We start from the raw sequence: 22,499 nt of genomic DNA, 5'->3' as shown, positions 1-22,499 counted from the left end.
ACTGAAGCTCACACAGTTCCTGCATGGCAGCACCGGGATTTGAACCTTGGTCTCTCTAACTCCAAGGCCCACATCCTTTCCAGCACCCCTGTGGGATGCCAGCAGGCTTTACTTCTCTCTCTTCTCACTTACTCTGGAGTTCTTGGCACTTTTCACAATAGTTGGATCTGCTGTGTTAATTTCTTAAAATGAGAATCACTCAGCATGTTTTAGAATTGACTGGATGTGTCCGCCACCTAAGCTGTTCTGTGTGCGGAGGCCTGGAAACGCTTGTGTTCACCAGGAACTCACCCAGAAAATGAAGGCTGAGGACACAGAAGAGCTGATGTTATTTCTGTCACCTTCTCTCTTTCCAACATGCTAGTCCAACTCTCTTTCTCTCAGGTTCTCATGTTGAAGTTCTTTTTCCTATTTATCCTGCATGTTCTGCCCACTTCATGAGGAAGATGGAAAAGAAAAGGGAGGCAAACAGAGAGAGGAGAGGAGAGGAAGCTATTTGTTAGCGTTAGGATTTTTCTTTTCCCAGGAAGACTGAGATCCATGTAATCTATCTCTTCTCTTTGTTGATGAGTTCCTGGAGGTCCAGGATTAGGTTTGTTCACTGCAGCATCCCCCATGTTTCCTAGCAGAATGCCATGAACATGTAAGTTTCTCGGTCAATGTATAGTGACTTAAAGTGAGTTTTGCCTTGGGTCAGTTTTTCTGACAGTTCTGTACACGATCAGGAAACAGCTCTAATTCTCTTAGTGTCCAGTGGACAGAAAACACATACCTGCCATCCTACCAAGGAAGAAGGGAAGGGAACATACTACGTATTCACTCTGGGAGGTGCAAAGGAGGTGCTTTGTGTATGTTACTTTATTTTACCCTAACAACAACCACCCATGGGCAGAGATTATTCTCTCCACCTCCAGAGGAGGAAATTTAGAGAGAGTAAGTCATTTTGAATTCAGCATGGGGTAAGGTTTGTCAGCACAGACTCCAGACCACCTAGGCTTGTCCTCAGGTTCCACCAGTACTCGCTTGTGTGGCCTTGGGCAAGTTCCATGATTTCTCTGACCTCACTTTCCTCATCTGTAAAATGGGGATGATAATATCTAGTAAACAGATTGCCCTGTAAACACAGTGCCTAACACAGAATAGAGTTTGATGACGGTCATTTAACAACACTCGCCCATCATTAGGACTTCGTTTTATCAGTACACCACTTGTTTAAAGCTTTAGAGTGCACCGGAAGCATCCAAAGAGCTTGTTGAAATTACAGATACCAGGGACACATCCCAATGAGGGTGACCAACTCGCCCCCGTTTTCTCAAGACTTTCCTGGTTTTAGCTCTGAAAGTCCTGCCTCCTGCGGAACCCCGCAGTCCTGAGCAAGTTAAGATGGTTAGTCACTGACCACCCCATACTAACCATATCAGAATCTCTGGGTGTGGGGTTCAGGTATCTGTAGCTTTAACAATGAGAGGCATTGGGATTAGGGAGAGAGTCTAGTGTAGTGGTTTATATCACCGGTTTGAGAGCCGGGTAGACCTGGGTTTGAATCTCCTTTTTGTCGTTTTTGAGAAGTATGACTTTGGCTGTGTTGATGAGTTCCCGGAAAGCCCACTGGGAAATGGAGAGTAGCAGGTATATTGTTGATTAGGGATTGCTCCTGGGATCAACCCTTGTGGATGGAAAGAGAAGGGAAAGGGGCAGGATTGGGCAGAGGGAGGCATCGGGCTACAATAAAGTCTTGATGAAGGCCTCAGCCAACCTCACAGAGAGCTCTGGAGAAAGGAGAGCTGTTAAGAGTTGTCCTGAGTTGGAGTGAGGGGGCCAGGCCTCTCTGCTTTCATCTCAACCAAGTCAGTGGATGCTGGCTACCCTGCAGCAATCACCCGGGAGGCTGACAGCTGAGAGCTATCTGTCAACAGCATTTCTTGCAGCTTTGAGAATAAATATTACAGATAACAACTTTTTCAGGTGCCACATCACAGCATCCACTATAGGGTGAATTACTCAACTCCTCCAAGAATTAATAAGATTCCCTCCACAGAGGGTTGTTAAGGATTAAGTGCACACATACAGTGCAGTCTCTCCGACACTCTGCAAGCACTCAAGTCATTTTAGCTAATATAATACTCTAAAGATAGAATGGGGTAAAGCTTGAGATGGAGGTAGTGCTGCTTCAGAAAGCTTTCTTGGAGGCATTTCTGACTTATCTGTGTTACTAGAAGCAACAATGTTTGCATTTTTATTGTAGGATGTGTTACTAGGTTGGGCATGAAGCGAAGATATAAAGTGGGTAAACAAGTGAATTCATTTAAAAATTGTTTAATAAACACCTGTTAAGAGAGAGTGTAGACTCTGAATGAAGGTTGAAAAGGAAAGTAGTTTTTGCTGTGGAAGAATATGTAATTTAGTGGGCTACAGATGGCTTATACAAGAGATTCCATGGAAAATTAAACACATTTTTGTTAGTAGCAATGCGACGCGGCATGGAAGACTGTTGGTACTAGAATATGGTGGGTGTTGGATATTGGGTTCTATAATTACCTCCAATAAGAGACTCTTCATATCCATCAAAATGTGGAATTAGATGCTGCTGCTAGATAAGTTTTTTTGTTTTTGTTTTGTTTTGTTTTGTTTTGTTTTGGAGATGGAGTCTTGCTCCGTCATCCAGGTTAGAGTGCAGTGGCACAATCTTGGCTCACTGCCAGCTCCGCCTCCCGGGTTCCTGCCATTCTCCTGCCTCAGTCTCCCCAGCAGCTGGGATTACAGGCGCCCGCCACTATGCCCGGCTAATTTTTTGTATTTTTAGTAGAGACGGGGTTTCACCGTGTTAACCAGGATGGTCTCGATCTCCTGACCTCGTGATCTGCCTGCCTCGGCCTCCTGAAGTGTTTTTGTTTCTGTTTTTGTTTCTGAGACAGAGTCTTGCTCTGTTATCCAGACTGGAGTGCAGTGGCATGATCTTGGCTCATTGAAGCCTTGACCTCCCCAGGCTTCAAGTGATCCTCCCACTTCAGCCTCCCAAGTAGCTGGGACTACAGGTGTGCACCACCACATCTGGCTAATTTTTCTATTATTTGCAGAGACAGGCTTTCACTATGTTGCCTAGGCTGGTTTTGAACTCCTGGGCTCAAGCGATCCTCTCGCCTTGGCCTCCCGAGGTGCTGGGATTTCAGGCGTGGTTCACTGCACCAGGCTGTGGAGAAGCTGTAATGGGATGGCTACACTTTAACACATAAACTTGTTGAAACATTTTTGGGGGTAATTTTGAATCTCCATGAAGAGTCTCAAAGACACCCTTGTCCTTTGAAACAGAATCCTACCCTTGAGACTCTTATCCAAAATTATTTGAAATGAGAAAAAATAAAAAGAAAGAAAACACTGAAAGATGTTTTCTTTGTTATATGGTTCCTTCAGAAAGAATCTGAAAACGCTTTCGATGTTTCATGATAGGGAAACATTTATTTAAAATTAAAATGCAATTGTCTCGGAAAGGGTTGGGTTTCATTTGGGACCCATTTTCCAAATGAAGGAAGTTGAGGCCATTAATCGGTCATAGGCTTGTTGAGACAGGTGGAGACAAATGGAACCAGGCCTTGGGTGACATCAGGAATATAATGGGACAGAAAGCTGCTGACCTCCCTCCATGTATAGATGCACCAAATAAGCATCTACCCACAGATCCATTTTCTCGGAAAGTCGGAGACCAGTTGAGAGACACCTGCCCACCAGACAAGTGAGAAAATGTTGATATCAGATAGACAGGAAAACTGGGGCACGCTTGGGCACAGTACGCACCCTGGCCACTGTGCCATAAAATTGGGAAAGGAGTTCCCATCACCCAGCTTATTCCTGTGGAGAGGATGGTCTGAGCCCCACATGAAGGGCCCCAATCCTGTTTCCCCGCGGTTTAACACTTAATGCACCGACAAGAACAGAGGGGGCTAGATATACATGTGTAGGAAAAAATCCAGCAGTTTGATATGGGCATGCAAGTATTTTCAGAGACTTTATACAACTGCGATCAGCGCAGAGCAGGGGCTTAAATCAGTGCAGAGAAGGGGCTTAAAAACAGGTGTGGCCAAGCACAATGGCTCATGCCTGTCATCCCAGCACTTTGGGAGTACGACATGGCAAAACCCTGTCTCTACAAAAAACAATTATAAGAATTAACCAGCCGTGGTGGTGCTTGCCTGTAGCCCCAGCTTCTCAGGAAGCCGAGGGGGGAGGATCACTTGAGCCCGGGAAGTCGAAGCTGCAGTGGGTCAAGATTGTACCACTGCACTCCATCCTGGGCAACAGAGCGAGAGTGGGACCTTGTCTCAACAAAACAAAGCGAACAACTCTGTTTCCACTTGGAAGGAGTTTCCAAAACATACCTGTAGCTGCCACGTGGTGGCCTGGCTTTTAATTAACTTGCTTGGGGAGTTAACGAGACAATTATTAACCCATCATCAGTCTGGGAGGAGTTCGTACTCACGCTAAGTGCTCCAGCCCTTATAACATCCACCTAAGGAACTGCATCTTAAATCTCCTAGTGCAGGGAGAGGATGGGACTGGCAAACACATGTCTCTCTAGACTGCAGAGGGAAAAAAAAGTGGTGGTTTTACATTATAAAGGGTGCATAAGCAATTTGAAGGACTCCATCCCCAGGGAGCAGCGCTGAGCAGGGGTTTAAAAACCACAGCCCCTGTGTATTCTGGATTTAAAAACCACAGCCCCTGTGTATTCTGGATGTTAATCCCTTGTCAGATGAAAAGTTTGCAAATATTTTCTCCCAAACTGCAGGTTGTGGCTTCATTCTGTTGATTGTTTCCTTGGCTGTGCAGGAGCTTTGGAGTCTGATATAATCTCATTTGTCTATTTTTGCTTTTGTTGACTCTTTTTGAGGTATTATCCATAAAACCTTCGCCTAGACCAATGTGCGGAAGTGTTTTCCGTACGTTTTCTTCTGCTAGTTTCATAGCTTCTTACATTTAAGTCTTTGATGAATTTTGAGTTGATTTTTTTTATCTGGTGAGAGACAGGGGTCTACTTTTACTCTTCTGCATGTGGATGCCCTCTTTTTCTAGAGACACTTGGGATGCAAATAACTCAACAACAAACAAACAAAACAAAAAACAAAAACAAACAATCTGATTAAAAAACGGGCAAAAGATTGGCATAGACATTTCTCAAAAGAAGACGTACAACTAGCCAAGTATACAAAAAAATGCTCAACATCACTAATCATCAGGGAAATGCAAATCAAAACCAAAAGAGATATCATCTCACCCCAGTTCAGATGGCGATTATCAAGGAGATAAAAAAATAGCAAATGCCAGAAAGGATACAGAGAAAGGGGAACTCCTACAGTACAGCCGTTATGAAAAACAGTATGAAGTTTTCTCCAAAAACTAAAAATAGAGTGACCATATGATCCAGCAATCCCACTGCTGGGTATGCATCCAAAGGGAAGGAGATCAGCATGTCAAAGAGATGTCTACACTTCCGTGTTTATTGCAGCACTATTCACAATAGCAAAGATATGGAATCAACCTGAGCGTCCATCAGCAGATGAATGGATAAAGAAAATGTGGCACTTATACAATAGAGTACTATTCAGACATTGAAAAAAAGAATAAAATCCTGTCATTCACAGCAACATAGATGAGCCTGGAGGACATTATATTAAGTGAAATAAGCCAGACACGGAAAGACAAATACCACATGTTCTGACTCATATGTGAGAGCTGAAAAAGTTGGTATCATGGAAATAGAGAGAACAGTGGCTGGGAAGGGTAGGGAGAAGGAGGACTAGGGAGAGGTTGGTTAATGATTACAAAATTACAGCCAGATAGAAGGAATAGGTTTGAGTGTTCTGTAGCGCTGTAGCACTGCAGGGTGACTCTAGTTAACAATAATTTACTGTCTATTTTCAAATAGAAGAACAGATACTGAATCTTCCCAACACAAAGAAATGATAAATGTTTGAGGTGACGGATAGGCTAATTATCCTGCTTTGGTCATTTCACCTGTATACCTGTATTGAAATATCACATGTACCCATAAATATGTATAATTATTATGTGTCAATTTAAAAGAATGGAACAAAGTCTCTTTAATTCTTGGTCAGGAATTCTATTTCTGTCTCCAACAAACTACATTTTTGCTTCTTAACTTGCTGCCCTAGAGTGAAATGTTAACTCCCAGTGTTGCCAACTATGAGGCCAAAGGAAAATGACTTGATGTATGTTGGTGAAAGTATTTGGTTTGTGTTTTTAAGTTTTTCTTTTTTTTGTCCTTCCTTCTTTCTTTATTTCTACTAATGTTCAATCAGGTGTATCTTAGGAAAAGAAACTAATTTCTACCAAAATCTTACCTTGAACTCCCTAAGTGTAAACTTAGTGTGGTTTCACATGCCCTTTCAATGAGGCATCTTGGGATTAGTCCTCGAGGGATATACAGTCATGAGCCATAAAACCATGTTTCAGTCAGCAACAGACCCCATATAGAATGGAGGTCCCATCACGTTATAAACTGTCTTTTTACTGTACTTTTCTATGTTTAGAAACACAAATACTTACCATTGTGTTACCATTGCTTACAGTATTTGGTACATTAATGTGTTGGACAGGTTTGCAGCCTAGGAACAATAGGCTAATCCATTTGTCCCAGGTGTGAGTAGCCTATACCACCTAGGTGTGTGTAAGGACAATCTATGATGCTCTCACAATGATGAAATCACCTAGTGATGAATTTCTCAGGACATATTCATGTTGTTAAGTGACAACACATGACTGTAAATGAAAAGTCTATTTGTTTGACAAATTTTAATAGTACCTTCTTGGTACATCATCATGGTCACATTTGATTTAATTAGCATGTAAAACCCATGATGGGGCTGGGCATGGTGGCTCATGCCTGTAATCCCAGCAGTTTGGGAGGCCTAGGCAGGTGGATAACCTGAGGTCAGGAGTTCGAGACCAGCCTGACGAACATGGTGAAACCCTGTCTCCGCTAAAATACAAAACTTAGCTGGGTGTTGTGGCAGGTGCCTATAATCCCAGCTACTCAGGAGGCTGAGGCAGGAGAATCACTTGAACCTGGAAGGTGGAGGCTGTAGTGAGCCAAGATCACGCCATTGCTGGGCGACAAAGCAAGACTCTGTCTCAAAAAACAACAACAACAACAACAACAACAACAACTCATGCTGGCAGGGGAGGTACAGAACTAATGATCACCACACCTGACTCCCGGTTTCCCAGAGCTAGGGTTCTTACACTGGTGTACAGTTAGGACTCACTGTTTTAGAAGTGACAGAAAACCTGACAGGAATCAGTTTGATTAAAAAACAAAGGTTTTGTTTTTTTTGTTTGTTTTTTAAATAAAAGGGAGTGTATTAGCTGGATTTTGCAGAAAAGTCCACGGTTAATCTTGCTTCAGACATGGCTGAATTTGGGGCTTAGTTGATATCAACAGAAGAAAGCATTGGAGCATCTCTTGGCTCCGCCTTCCTTTGTGTGGGCTTCAGTTTCAGCTGCAAGTCATAAGGAGGTGGTGGCTACAGTAGCAGCTGCAACCCCTGTCTCTGGTTTCAGGGCCAGTGGGTAAGAACAGGAGTCATTTTCCCAGAAGTCCAGAGAAAAATCTCATTAGGTCTCATTAACCCTGAGTGGGTCACATTCAGACAGCGAGATGAGAGGGGGTCCCCAGAAAACCTCCAACCATCCTGCCCACTTGGGGTGGAGCCTCGGGAATTTCCTGCCATTTGCATCAGGGAGGAGCCTGGCCCCTCCTCTTCCTGGGTGTAACCTGGGATTCCATCAGGAAGGGCTGTAGCCAGACTCTGACCTAGCAAGAGTCCCTGTTTCCCCCTTTTCTTCCTTTTCACCCAATAAAACCCTGTCTTACTCACCATTCAAATTGTTGGTGAGCTTTTTCAAATTGTCTGCAAGCCTTAATTTTCATGGCCATGGGACAAAGAACTCTGTCTTTAGCTGAACTAAGGAACAGTCCTGGAACATGACCACTCTACCAATCAGAGGGAAATGCAACAGACTGATGGGCACAGGCCTGGGTCACATGTCCCACCCCTGGAGTTGGGTGGTGGGGAAGGAGTCGGTTTCATGGAGCACAGAAAACCACAGTTCCTTAAGAGTGGGATGAGATGGGATGAGATGGCTTTAAGGAGGAAATCGGGACACACTTACTAGGTAGTGATTGAGTGAGTACCAGGCAGCAAAATCAACAGATGTCTACTACAGTTGGACTGTTGTCATTTTATTCTAGCTTTGCTGGGAAAAAGCCACTACGAACGCATTCAGCAAATTGCAGACTTGCGCTGAAGAAAAGAGACAAGAATTGAAGGAGCTCAGCTTCTTTTCTCTAAATAGAACATAGTTTATACTATTGAGGACAGATGCTTGTTTATTCTGTGCTGAGAGCTCTCCAACCAAGAGCATTTCCAACATCCTTCCCTCTGCAGATTGTTGCGGGACTTTGCAACTCTCACTAGTCAAAGGGAAACCTTAGGGAGGGGCTATTTAAGATGGAGTAATAAATATGTTTGGAGAAGAGCTAAAGGGCTATGTTATTTCACAGTTCTGGAATTCAGAGCAATAAAAAAGTAAACAGTCTTATTGGCTCAAAGGGGAGAGTCTTTTCATCTTGAAAATGACTTTATTTGGATTATTTTGGCCTCTCAAGAGACTTCGCCTGTGGCTGTATTATAAAATAACTCCTCGTGGTTCATTACACACTGTTCTGTTGGGCCTTGTGAAACAAGAAATGACTTACTGCATTTATTTGCTGTGTGATGGGGCTTTTCTGTTATTTACACATTCTTTGGTATACTACTATTAATTCATACCCCCTTCAAATATGTAATTTTGGAGGCAATTTTCATTAAAATTTCTTATAACACATACATTTGAGATAATTGAACTGGAGCCTTATTTACTCAAATTGCTTATGCCAATACTATTCCATGGGTTTTAAAGGTAGTATACATTTTTGGAAATGGTCTCTGATGATGAAAATTTGGAGATGATTCTTGATCTCTGGAAAAACATTTGTTCCCAACACAGGTGAAATCAATTCACTTCTAAGTTGATACGGCAATTTAATGAAACCAGTTTTTATGAATTAAGAAATACATTTCTTTTTAAAAACATGTTCATTGATACATAATATTTTACATATTTATGGAGTACTCGTGATATTTTGTTACATGCATAGAATGTGTGATGATCAAGTCAAGGCATTTAGGATATCCATCATGCAAGTATTTATGATTTCTATGTATTGGGAACATTTCAAGTTCTCTCTTCTAGCAACTTTGAAATATGCAACACATTGTTGTTAACTGTAGTCACCCTGCTCTGCTATGAACATTAGAATGTATTGCTTCTGTCTAGCTGTATGTTTGTAACCGTTAACCAACTTCTCTTCATTCCCCACACCACACCCTTCCCTGACTCTGGTAGTTATCATTCTACTCTCTATTTCCATGAGATCAACGTTCTCATGGAACGTTCTCACATATGAGTAAGAACGTGCAACAAAAATAAGAACATATGCGAAAGGCAAACAGATATTTATCTTTCCAGGCCTGGCTTATTTCATTGAATGACTTTCAGTTTCATCCATGTTGCTGCAAATGACAGTTTCATTCTTTTTTTGTGGCCAGTAGTATTCCATTGTGTATATTTACCGTATTTTCTTTATGTATCCATTTATCTGGTGATGGATGCTCAGGTTGATTCAATGTCTCTGTGAATAGTGCTCAAATAAATATGGGAGTGCAGATATCCCTTTGATATACTGTTTTCCTTTGAAAAGGACATTTCTTTCTTCCTTTTTTTTTTTTTTTTTTCTTGACAGAGTCTCACTCTGTCTTCCAGGATGGAGTACAGTGGTGCAATCTCAGCTCACTGCAACCTCCACCTCCCAGGCTCAAGTGATTCTCCTGCCACAGCCTCCTGAGTAGCTGGGATTACAGGCAGGCAAAACCACAGCTGGCTAATTGTTTTTGTATTTTTTATGGAGATGGGGTTTCGCCATGTGGCCCAGGCTGGTCTTGAACTCCTGAGCTCAGGCAATCTGCCTGCCTCAGCCTCCCAAAGTGCTAGGATTACAGGCGTGAGCCACCACACCTGGCCTGGACCTTTCTTTATCTTACTAACTGAGCCCTAGCGTCTGGTGGGTTCTAACCCAGATGAGAGATTACTGAGAACTGGCAAACTTAGGACAAATTTGAGAGAGTATTCCTATAATGAATAATGTCAGTTTTTGAATTCCATTTTTTTCACTCTGGTTATAGAATAGCCCCAGTTTTTATTTATGGAACCCTACACCCATATACTTTTCTATGGTCTAACGTATATTCTATTGGGCTAAATTCTTAGAAAGAACAAAGTAAGCACGCAGCCTTCCTGCCAGGCTAGGAAGGAAGCTGAGTAGGTAACTTCCCGCAGTATAATTCAAGGGATGTTAGAAGGTATCCTGCCTAAAGGTTAAGATCCCACAGAAATAGCCCATAGCAGACACTCAACAAATATTTGTTTAATGAACAGAAAAACAAATAAATTAATTGGCATAAAGTCATCTTGCAAGCAAAATTAGAAAAGGATTATTTAGATATTCCTCTTAATTTATCTCCCTCATTTCTAATGGTGTCTACTGTTATCAGTGTTACAGCAGTGACAACCGTTGTCATTAAAGAATATCATACCGGGACTCAGAGAAGAATGTGTACACCTACCTTCTTAGAGATAAAAATATAACTGTGAATAATGATGGAACTTCAGAAGTACATGAAATCAGTTCCTTGAACAATGAAAAACAAAACATAATTCTCTTTGTTCAGCCATGCTGGTGGCATTTCTATTTTATGAAAAACCTGGCCTGGCGTGGTGGCTCATGCCTGCAACCCTAGCACTTTGGGAGGCTAAGGCAGGCAGATCATGAGGTCAGGAGATCGAGACCATGCTGGCCAACATGGTGAAACCCCATCTCTACTAAAAATACAAAAAAAAAAAAAAATTAGCCAGACGTGGTGGTGCGTGCCTGTAATCCTAGCTATTCAGAAGGCTGAGGCAGGAGAATCACTTGAAGGTTGCAGTGAGCCGAGATCGTGCCACTGCACTCCAGTTTGGTGACAGAGCGAGACTCCACCTCAAAAAACAAACAAACAGAAAACCGTCACCATCATTTCTAAGTCTCAGGTGCCTTCAAATGTATTAGTCACAGTGGGCCCCTGGGTTGTACCACTCCAGGGACAACATGCATAGACACTACCATGTGAGTAGCACCCTGGAGTTGGGACGCCCAACGCTCCTGTAGTTACTCTACTTGGCATTTATTGTTGATTTGTAGTAGTTTGTCCAAAACCTCAGTTCTTTAAGGCATGGTTTAAGTTTTTCAGGTGTTGATCTCATATTAATTAGCAGGCTTATAAAAAATATTGCCTTACATTAATGAATTTTTACTTTCTCCCTGCTTTTCTGTTCTGTGGGCGCTTAGGAAGAAGAATTTCAAGAAGAACCTAAGTGCCTCGAGCTGGAGCAGAAGATGACATCAGGTAGAGTACATTCTGTATGATTCCTTTTCCAGGCTGCTATTGCTGACAGCAGTGCTTGGAGCATCCTAAAGCTTTGCAGATTGCAAAGGAAAACCTGTATGTTCCAAATGACTGGAAACATGACTAGAAATGTCACGTGTGATGTATTCCAGGCACGACATCTGGACAATCTGTTTGTGATGCAGAAAATAGCTCGTTCTCTTCTTTGTCTTCTTTCTTTTATTGATTACAGTTCTTGATGAACAAACACTTGCAAAGAAGTAGATGATGATAATGATGAAAAAATTTCAAATTCAGTAATGCTAAACTAAGAAGTATCGTTATTTACTGAAATATTTATGATTTTCTTGGGAAACATTATTTAGATAAGTTTGTTGGGGGATTTTTATGTTTGTGAGTGGTCAAGTACACAGCTTTGCTAAAGTGATTTATGCCACAATAGGACTTCCTAGGAGCTAATGTGGAAAGAAATAAATGACGAGTGAATTTATAACTTGGTTTATGACTAAGATCTGTAATGATAATGAGATGTAATCATCATAAAATAAACATTAGCTGAATGGACCTAATAATAATGAAAACTAAATCTTAATACTCTTAGCCTCTATTTACCAACGGCTTTTAGTTTTAGTTTGGTGTTTTATGTGATTCGGTGTTAGAAGATGCCTCCAGATGTGTTTGCTGCTGGCAAAGGCTCATGTTCTTGTAATTTAGTGGAAATTAGGGAAAAGAATTAAGAAATTGGAAGTGGTAATGAAAAGAGTATGCAAAGGGAGAGAGAAAGTAGCACCCTACTCTGGTATAGATGAAGGAGACAGAATGAGCAATTAATCAGCTCCACCCTTTCCCTCTACACTCATCCCCTCCCAAGTTCCCTGTACCCCCACCAATGACCAACATTGCTTTAATTTAGTGCCTCTTCCTGGAACACTCTCCCCTTGCAGATCCTTGTACAGATGGCTCAGTTCAAACATCCTGTCCCATAGAAAACTTTCCCAACCATCTTGGCGTTCTTCCACATCACTCTTCATCCCATTACACACTTTTTTTCATGATGCTCATTCTAATCTGATATGGTTTGGCTCTGTGTCCCCACCCAAATCTCACCTTGGATTGCAGTTCCCATAATCCCCATGTGTTGTGGGAGGGACACAGTGGGAGGTAATTTAACCATGGGGGCAGTTACCCTCATGCTGTTCTCATGATAGTGAGTTCTCACGAGATCTGATGGCCTTATAAGGGGCTGCTCCCCCTTCACTCTGCATTTCTCCTTGCTGCTGTCATATGAAGAAGGACATGTTTGCTTCCGCTTCCGCCATGATTGTAAGTTTCCTGACGCCTCCTTAGGCCTGCAGAACTGTGAGTCAATTCAACCTCTTTTCTTTATAAATTACCCAGTCTCTTGCAGTCCTTTATAGCAGAATGAGAATGGCCTAATACACGATCCAAAATAATCTTTCTGTTAATCTGTGGTTTATTGCAATATTGTCTCTTAGAGAGCAAGGACATTAACAGTCTTGTTTAATGGTATCCCTAGTACCTTGGACAGTGCCTGGCACATAGTAGTAATTCAATAAATTTTTGTTAAGTGACCCCCTGATGTCCATTATGAGCAAGGCACTCTCTTCCTGTCTGTAGTAGGGGTATAGGTGGGGTAGGTTTGGCGTAGGCCAACACTATGCCTATTTTAAATTTCTGGGTTATAAAAAAAAATACCAACATGGCACTTGCCCTTAAGACAACAAATTATATTTGTAGTATGATAAATAATGTGAAAATATCTATATAATCAAAGTGCTGCTGGGAGCACCGAGGAAGGAGCAATTCAATTTGCATTGGGAAGCAGGATCAAAGAAGGCCCCTTGGGGTTGGTGATACTTGTAATGAAGATTGGAGTTTGAAAGCCTACTTTCATAATAGGGGCATAGTAGGGGCAGTGGTGTAATTTACATATCATACCTTTGAAAATGACTCTGAGTACCACTTTTGCACATTTTCCCTTGTTTCACTTCTCAGCTAGAGAAGAAGGCTGGGAGGATGGTCTTGGCTGCATCAGTGCAAATTCAGCCCACTCAAAGGCTTTGAATTTCCCAGCTGCTGTTATAAATGCTTTCATTTGCTCTCTTGGCATAGTGCCTACTACATTTTGTGAACATTTGTTCACACATGGTGGGAGGGCATCACTACTCACTAAAGACTGTCTAAGAAATGAGGTGACTTTACTGAGTTCTTTTATGACACCTCAGGGTGAGAAATTAGACATCCCATTCTGAAAATTCTGCTAGGGTTCCCAGCTCCTTAGGCCCTCAGTGTGTGTTACTAGAGATTCAGCAAAGTGGTAAGGATTTCCCTCAGCAAATGCATTTGGAGCTGGACATCTCCCTGAAAATAATTCTGCAGAAAAGAACAAATGAAGTGTAGGTAGACATTTGTAATCGCGATTTCTCTGTGATCAACTGGTATGGTTTTAGATTATTGACACAAGAATAAAAGGCTTATTACTTTACTTGCTTCAAAAACATCTAACAATGCTGTTGTCTAAGTGGAAATTTCAAGCAGAAAATGCAGTTCCTCATTATTTCTTTAAAATGTTTGGGTCCACTGACTTTGGGGCTTGCTATAGAGCTCCTCTTCCTCTTTATTCAGGATTTATTCCTAAATGTGTGTATTTGCATTGCATCTTGCTTTGGGTGTACTTGTGTTTCTAGTTCTAGATCATTCTATCGAGATCTCCCATATTGATTAACCATTCTTTAAAATCCTATTAGGTATAAGTTGTGCCTGCTAAATTATTTGAAAAGTATGAACATATGCTATATTCATTCAAAAAACTTTTATTGAATGTCTATGTGCTAGATATTGTAATAGGAATTATGCTATATAGCCATGAATCTGAGAATGAGGAGGAGGATACATTCTGAGAAATGTGTCACTAGGCAATTTTGTCATTGTGTGACCATCATAGAGGGCACTTACACAAACCCAGACGGTATAGCCTACAACACACTGAGGCTATATGGTGTTGCCTACTGCTTCTAGGCTATAAACCTGTACAGCATGTTATTACACTGGATATTGTAGGCAATTATAACACAGTGGTATTTGTGTGTCTAAACATATCTCACCATAAAAGAGGTACAGTAAAAAATACAGTAGTATAATCTTATGGGTCCACTGTTGTATATGTGGTTTGCTGTTAACCAAAACATTGTTACATGGTACATGACTGTATTTAGTGTGGTGAATACAACAGACATGACTCCAGCCTCCTGGAATGTATGGAAAGTGAGAAATATAGCCATTAGACAAATAAAATGTGAGTTATAGAGAAATGGCAGCCTTTAAATAGTAAAATGTAAGTTTTAGAGAAAGCAGGGTACTGTGAAAGTCTTGCCTTCACAGAGCTTTAGTCAAATGGAGCCTTTCAAACATGAACACAGAGAGCTAGGACAAAAGGTGGAATACAATATATGCTGAAACAAAGACACGAGCTGGGAGCCAGGGAGCACTAAGGAGGTGAAAGAAACGCAGCTGGAGGAATCCAGGAAGTTTTTCAAGAGAATGCACCATAAGAGCTGGGCCTTGAAGGATAGAGATGAAATTCACGTGTGAAGGGAGACACGTAAGCCAGGGTGTTTATAAAGTAAAACCCAAATACTGTAAATTGAATTCCAAGTGATACTTACTTGGAGTTCAGTTCATTTGTTTTTATTATTATTATTATTTTGTGACTGATGATCTAAGTCTTGGGCATCTAACACTTCATCCTGAGGTCTATAATTGGTATTAATACTTGTAGGAGCCACCCACATGACAATGACAGACCAGTTAGGAGTGTGCTCTGTCTTTACCACCATCGTTACTGTCTTCTGCCCTCAGATAATTGTGTCTGTGTACATTGGAGACCTTTCTTAGTAGGTGATTGAAAGATGGAACCTTAATGCCTTTCCTGGAATCAGGTTGCATTTCCTCATCACTTTGTGGATATACTAGCTTCATGGATACATTAGCCCATTTATAAGAAGTTCCTTTTAATTTGATGAATTGTCAATGGGTGCCCCATTTCAGCAAGAGAAGTGCTGAGCAGGTTCTGCAGGGAGGTGAAGTTTACCTTTTTATCACACCTGCCCTTTCTATGTTCCAAGCCTCCTCAGTGAGTGTGTTGGTCAGAGTTCTCTAGAGGGACAGAACTAATAGGATAGATGCATGTATGAAGGGGAATTTATTAAGGAGTATTGACTGACATGATCACAAGGAGAAGTCCCACAATAGACCTTCTGCAAGCTGAGGGGCAAGGAAGCCAGTCCGAACTCAAAATCTCAAAAGTAGGGAAGCTGACAGTGCAGCCTTCAGTCTGTGGCTGAAGACGTGGGGGCCCCTGGCAAACCACTGGTGTAAGTCCAAGAGTCCAAAAACTGAAGAACTTGGAGTCTAATGTTCAAGGGCAGGAAGCATCCAGCACGGGAGAAAGATGAACACTGGAAGACTCAGCAAATCTGTTCTTTCCACTTTCTTCTTCCTGCTTTTATTCTAGCCATGCTGGCAGCTGACTAGATGGTACCCACCCAGACTGAGGGTGGGTCTGCCTCTCCTAATCCACTGACTCAAACATTAATCTCCGTTGGCAACCCTCTCACCAACACACCCAGAAACAATACTTTGCACCCTTCAATCCAATCAAGTTGACACTCAATATTAACCATCACAGTGGGGTTCCTTCCTCTACACCTTCGCTTCCCAGTTTCTCTATCATCAGAATGGCATGCACTCAAGCACATATACCTTGGTGCACTGTGTCCCCTCTTTCAGCCTATTGGTATGTTAAGCCTCAGATCTACTTATGGAATGAAAAGATGTGGTGGTTATGAAAGGGATTTTAAACATCAACGAACAGGTAAAGAAGGACAGAGATCATCATGGTGAGACCCAGTCTCTACTAAAAAAATAAAAAAGATTAGCTGTGCGTGGTGGCACATACCTGTGGTCCCAGCTACTGGGGAGGTTGATGTGGGAGGATCACTTGAGCCCAGGTGGTCGAAGCTGCAATGAGCCATGATTGTGCCACTGCACTCCAGCCTGGGTAACAAAGTCAGACCCTGTCTCAAAAAAAACAAAAAAACAAAAAAACAAACAAATAAAAACAACCCAGACAGGTCAGAGGTCAGATGTAGGGAGAATTGCCCCCAGCAGCAATTACACAGTGTAGCTGGTCATTTCCTTCACCTGAGCATAGAAGGCCCTAAATGATGGGAGCAGTCAATGAAGACTCCGTTAGACTGTGTGCTCCCCAAAAGCAGGGATTATGTCTGTTTAAAAGTGAGGTGAGGTCCTTTATTCGAAGGTGCCATTTTTAAAGATGCTTTGCAATCCCTTCTATATAATATTCAATGCAAAAATAAAGAACATATAAAAAAACTGAACCTGGGCTATGTTTATAACTCCACATAGGAGAAGGAAGAATGAGGTAATGGTGATACGTTGGGTGGAGACCCTGCAGAGGAAAGTTTTCCATACTTAAGAGTTCCTATGATGTGGTCAGGATGCTGTTCTGATAATAGAGACTAAAACAAAGATCCTTTACTAATAGTGACGAGGGAAAGGCCACAATGCCACAGACAGAGAGAACTGCATGTCAATGAGAAGGCACAATTTGAAGCCTTACTACATGACTCTGTGAGGGTGAGCCAGTTATTTGAAGTTGCTGAGGACAGGGACAGTCACTGGTTTACCTTTTCTCACCTGGGCTTGTGCCTCACTTCTCAGCAGCTGCAAAACAAAAATCACTCTCTTCCTGAACTAGTCAGAGTTCTCCAGAGAAACAGAACCACTGGGACATAGATATAGAAGGAGATTTATTATGAGGAATTGGCTTACATGATTTTGGAGGCTGAGAAGTCCCACGATATGCCCTCTACAGACTGGAGATCCAAGAGCCCAAGTGGTGAAATTCTAGTCCAAGTCCAAAGGCCTGAGAACCAGGAGAGCCAATGGTGTCAGTTCCAGAACAAGGGCAGAGAAGACTGATGTCCCAGCTCAAGCAGTCCCACAGAAAGCAGAAGGAGTGAATTCCTTCCCCTTTCCCCTTTTGTTCTATTCAGACCCTCCACAGATTGGGTAATGCCCACCTACACTGGGGAGGGTGATCAGCTTCACTGAGTTTGCTGATTTAGATGTTCATCTCATCTGGATACGCTGTCATGGACACAGCCAGAAATAATGTTTAATCTGGGCACCCCTTAACCCAGTCAATTTGACACAGAGAAGCAACCATCACACTTCTCTGGTGAATTAGTCCTTTCTTGCATTGCTGTAAAGAACTACCTGAGACGGTATAATTTTTAAAGAAAAGAGGTTTAATTGGAACACAGTTCTGCAGGCTGTACAGGAAACATGGCTGGGGAGGCCTTGGGAAACTTATAATCATGGCGGAAGGTGAAGGGGAAGTAGGCAGGTCCTACATGGCTGGAGAAGGAGGAAGAGGGTGAAGAGGAAGATGCTACATACTTTTAAACAACCAGATCTAGTGAGAACTCACTATCACAAGAACAGGGGAAAATCCACTCATGATCCAGTCACCTCCTGCCAGGCCCCTCCTCCAACACTGGGGGTTACAATTTGACATGAGATTTGGGGAAGGACACAAATCCAAACCACATGACCTGGGTAGCATCTCTTTCCTTTTTGCCTTTCCATGGTATGTGCTTCTTTTCTAGAGCCTTCTATGGGTTGCTCTGCCTTTTCATTTTAGAAATAAAGTTCTAGAATGAGGCTACATTTACTCTCTTCTTATTCCACCAAATGGCTCTCAGAACAAGCTAAGCACCATGAATATATACCACATGCAATATGCAAAGGCATTGGTATTGGATAAGATTCAATTGAACATTTGAACAATTTTAGCACAAAGACTCAGGTTTATAGGTGACATACAGAAACTACGGATCCTTCGCTTACTAATTTTATTTGTAATCAAATGAGTAGAAATCACATAGTACCACTTTTATAGAGAGAGGGAGATTAACAGTCTTTCAGAGGTGGCACATCTTGTCTTCATTCATTCATTCCTTTGTGGGCAGGGAGATGGATGAATGGGCCAACCGTGCTTTCTTGATAGAATTCTTTTTGAAAATAAGTTGCATTCTTTCTAGTGGCCTTTTTTTTTTTAAGTGAAATGTGTTTGAAAAATGTTGGCTTCAATTTGCCATTCCTTTTAAACCATACATTGCTTTAGAAACAGGCCAAGTCTTTTTGAATGCTGAAACAACTTTCCAATTTGTGCACCATTCCAGAAGACCTTGTGAAATCCTTATTCTCTTTTAGGTTGCACTCAACCTGTGCTGCCAGGGCCTCAAAGATTACACTGCTTGGTCATATGAGGGGAGAATCCTGTAAGTTGGAGGCAGTTGGTTACAAATGATTTCATCAGAGCACCCTCTTTTTGCTAAAGGTCATCTAGAACTGAGGGGAGCCCAGTACATTTTCAGAGTTGGCTGTCTGTGTCATCTGCATTTAGTCAAGTTTCATTTCCTGTGGTTTGTAGATTTCTTAAGTGCGAAGTAACGAACCCCAAACAGTTAAAATTCTTTACCTAAAAATGGATGCAATGAGGAAAAAAATAGGTATTTTTGTAACTTCTATGGGGAAGTGAGACTGGGGTTCCACTGAGCAGTTCCTTTTTGCTGTGCACACGAGGCCAGCCCCTCTGCGGGAAGGTCCATGACACTTGGAGTTCAGATCTCCTTGCTGGGCATCTCAGGAGGTGACAAAATGAGACCCATTTTCTGACAATTCAGACAAAGTGTCTGCTTTTACTTTCATATCGTGGGAGAACAGTCAACAGTGCAGTTTCCACCAGAACCCACTATTTATCTCAGTCACACACCTCTCTAATTTTGTATAAGAGTTGTTTATCTTCCATACAGATTTTTCTGAGTCTTTGGCCACAGATGAACAGAAAACCGTTGAGATAGGAAGGTGAGAAAAAAAAGAAGGGAAACTTATCCTGAGTTTGCTTTCTTTCCATTCCCTTAACCTTAGGGCAGACAGTTTTTTGTTTGTTTGTTTGTTTTGTTTTGTTTTTGAGACGGAGTTTCTTTCTTTCACCTAGGCTGGAGTGAAGCGGAGCAATTTCAGTTCACTGCAACCTCTGCCCCTTCCCCTGCGGCAAGTCACCTGCCTCAGCCTCCAGAGTAGGTGGGACTACAGGTGCATGCCACCATGCCCAGCTAATTTTTGTATTTTCAGTAGAGACAAGGTTTTGCCATGTTGGTGAGGCTGGTCTCTAACTCCTGACCTTAGGTGATCCACCCACCTCAGCCTCCCAAAGTGCTAGGATTACAGGTGTGAGCCACCGCGCCTGGCCAAGGTAGACAGTTTGAGGGTTCATGGGAGGCCTTTTATTACGGAAAATGCTACTGGGGGTAGTAGATGACTTTCAGTGAACACCTTGTCCCCAAACTCTTTATGGGACTTTTTGGTCAGCACAGCTCCTTCTGTCGGGTCTGTTTTCAATGAGAGCTTCCTTGACCTCTTTCTGCAAAACTGCAACCTTTCCTTCAAGTCTTACTTCCTTGTGTGTTTTGGTTTTTGAAACCACTTGTCACTATCCACATATTATATAATTCACTTGCTTTTTGTCTATCTTCCCCTTCTGTAAGGTAAGCATCATGAAGGCAGGGATGTTTGACCATTTTGTGTCCTGCTGCAAATATAATGAATGCCTAGGATGGAGCCTGACATATAGGAGGCACTCAATGAATATTTATTAAATGGGGAATGAATACTTGCTCTTTTCAATCTTGCTGAAGCAAGTAGATGCATCAATCACTTCTTGGCCTTTGGCTCAGATCAAGCGAAGCAGATGAATCAGAAACTGGATGTTACGTCTTTTTCTCTTTGTTTTCTGCCCCCAGCTCCTCGCACAATGCTTGGACTATGTAGGAACTGAAAAGTAATGGTTGTTTGGCTAAAGTATGCGTGTGTGAATGAATGATTGAGTCTGGTTTACAACGTGACTTTGATATAAAAACTGTTGTTTATTTGGGTACTTAACACATATAAAGCAAACCATGCTGATCCACAGAGAGTCAAAGATGAGTCAGACATGGGTCTTGCCTTCAAGATGCTAAATGTACTTCCTTTGTCCTGGGTTTACTTTCTTTCTGTTCCCTTAACCCTAGGACAGTCTGTGGGGTCACAGGAAGACTTTTCTTAGGGGAAATGCTCCTGAGGGTTGTAGATGATGACTTTCAGTGAAGACCTGGTCTCTAAACTCTTTTATGGGACTCAACTATCATAGCTTGCATTTTAGTCTAAAGAGTCTTACCATTTTGTCTCTATTTCGAATAATAGTAATTGGATTTTCACTGTCGTATAAATTCTTCTCAAGAAATGAAGGTTAGGCGAGTGCAGTGGCTCACGCCTGTAATCCCAGCACTTTCGGGGGCCGAAGTGGGTGGATCCCTTGAGCCCAGGAGTTGGAGACCAGCTTGAGCAACATAACAAAACCCCAACCTACAAAAAAAGAGAAAACATTAGCCAGGCGTGGTGGTGTGTGGCTGCAGTCTCAGCTACTTGGGAGGCTAAAGTGGGAGGATCTCTTCAGTCTGGGCTGCCAAGACTGCAGTGAGCTGGGATTGTGCCACTGCACTCCAGACTGGGCGACAGAGTGAGACCAGATTCAAAAAAAAAAGAAAAAAAAAGTGAAGGTGGCAACATGCTTGTCGCTGGAGGTTTATTAGAGGAACACAGACATGCAAGTGATACGTTCCTTGTTCCAAGAACTTAAAACACCAGTGAACAGGAGGCCATGGGCTTTAATATATATTAACGAAAAGAAAATGTTTCTAGAACACACTTACAGATCTTGCATTATTAAGTGTAAGTAGGAGAAAGTTGGTTGGTTTTCCATCTAGGTTCTAGATTTTTTTCCACCTGTTAAGTCCGTCGAAATTGCCCGAGAATCCAAGGAGATGTTTCTCTGGTGACCAGGGTGGGGTGGGGATTTGTCTTTGGGGAGGTGGGGATTTGGGGCTGGAGGTGTCTGTCTTTGGGAGGGTAAGGCCAGCAATGGTATGCTCTGGGTCTGAAGTGAAGTGAAGGGAGACTTCCTGGCCTGCCTATTCAAGATGTATCAATCTGCGTCCAGTCCTCTGCCATTTTGCCTTGAGAAGGTGTCAGGCTAATGAGATAGGATTTCCAAGTACTCAGCACCCTCCTAGGCCGAATCTGTCAAGTGGTGTTACCACCCAGGGTTTGAAAACCCTGGCATTCATCCTCCTCAGAGTCATTGGAGAGCAATCTGTGCTTTCTCCTCTCTACATGGGCAGAGAGCAAATTGCTTCCAGATTTTTCTGTTTAGAAAATTTAACAGACCATTTATTGTTCATAAATGAGAAAATACAAAAATACATAAAATGAATGTTTGATTTAGTCCTCTGTATTCAAAGTAAGCCTGATGTGTTGTTGATGGACTGGGCACATGTGCCTTAAAGGGGAGCTGAGCTGCACCTGTGCAGCAAGCTGTTCAGCCTTGACATTGTGCCCACCCACCCATGGGACACCTCAGTAGTCTATTTAGTATTACTTATTCTTCTCCATCCAATCCTATGTCTTCATAACACAGTGGGAATGGAGACATGGAACTTTCCGGAAGTTTACCCAGGTTGCAAGGTGAACCAGTTACCGGTTACCAGGAATGAAATTTTCAGTGTGCACAAATTGCAGCAGAATTGCCTAATTTTTTGTGTATGCCACAAGATGCGTTTCTACACTCTTTCACTTTCTTTTAATATTTGTTTGTTTAAAATTTAATGCTGGCCCTTTGTAAAAATTCCTTAGAGGAGGAGGAATTCTGAAGGTGACGTTAACATCCAAAATCAGAAGTAAAGTGATGGTCTTTAAATGTTTCCATCCTGAAGGAATCTCTCTACCCACTTCTTA

The 22,499-nt window shown here is 42.1% G+C and overlaps 1 protein-coding gene across 1 annotated transcript in view; it reads left to right on the top strand.

Annotated features, from left to right (window-relative positions):
• Nucleotides 1–22,499, top strand: part of FAM107B (family with sequence similarity 107, member B) — a 267,016-nt gene that overhangs the window by 103,532 nt on the left and 140,985 nt on the right. Inside the window, exon 2 of the mRNA XM_011934240.1 lies at nt 11,501–11,558. Within this exon, the coding sequence (XP_011789630.1) occupies nt 11,501–11,558 (58 nt within the window). The remainder of the gene's footprint in view (nt 1–11,500; nt 11,559–22,499) is intronic.

Source organism: Colobus angolensis, unplaced genomic scaffold (assembly GCF_000951035.1).
Source record: "Colobus angolensis palliatus isolate OR3802 unplaced genomic scaffold, Cang.pa_1.0 Scaffold133, whole genome shotgun sequence".
NCBI lineage: Eukaryota > Metazoa > Chordata > Mammalia > Primates > Cercopithecidae > Colobus > Colobus angolensis.
Note: the sequence above shows the minus strand (reverse complement) of the source record. Positions and strands in the feature narration are given on the sequence as shown.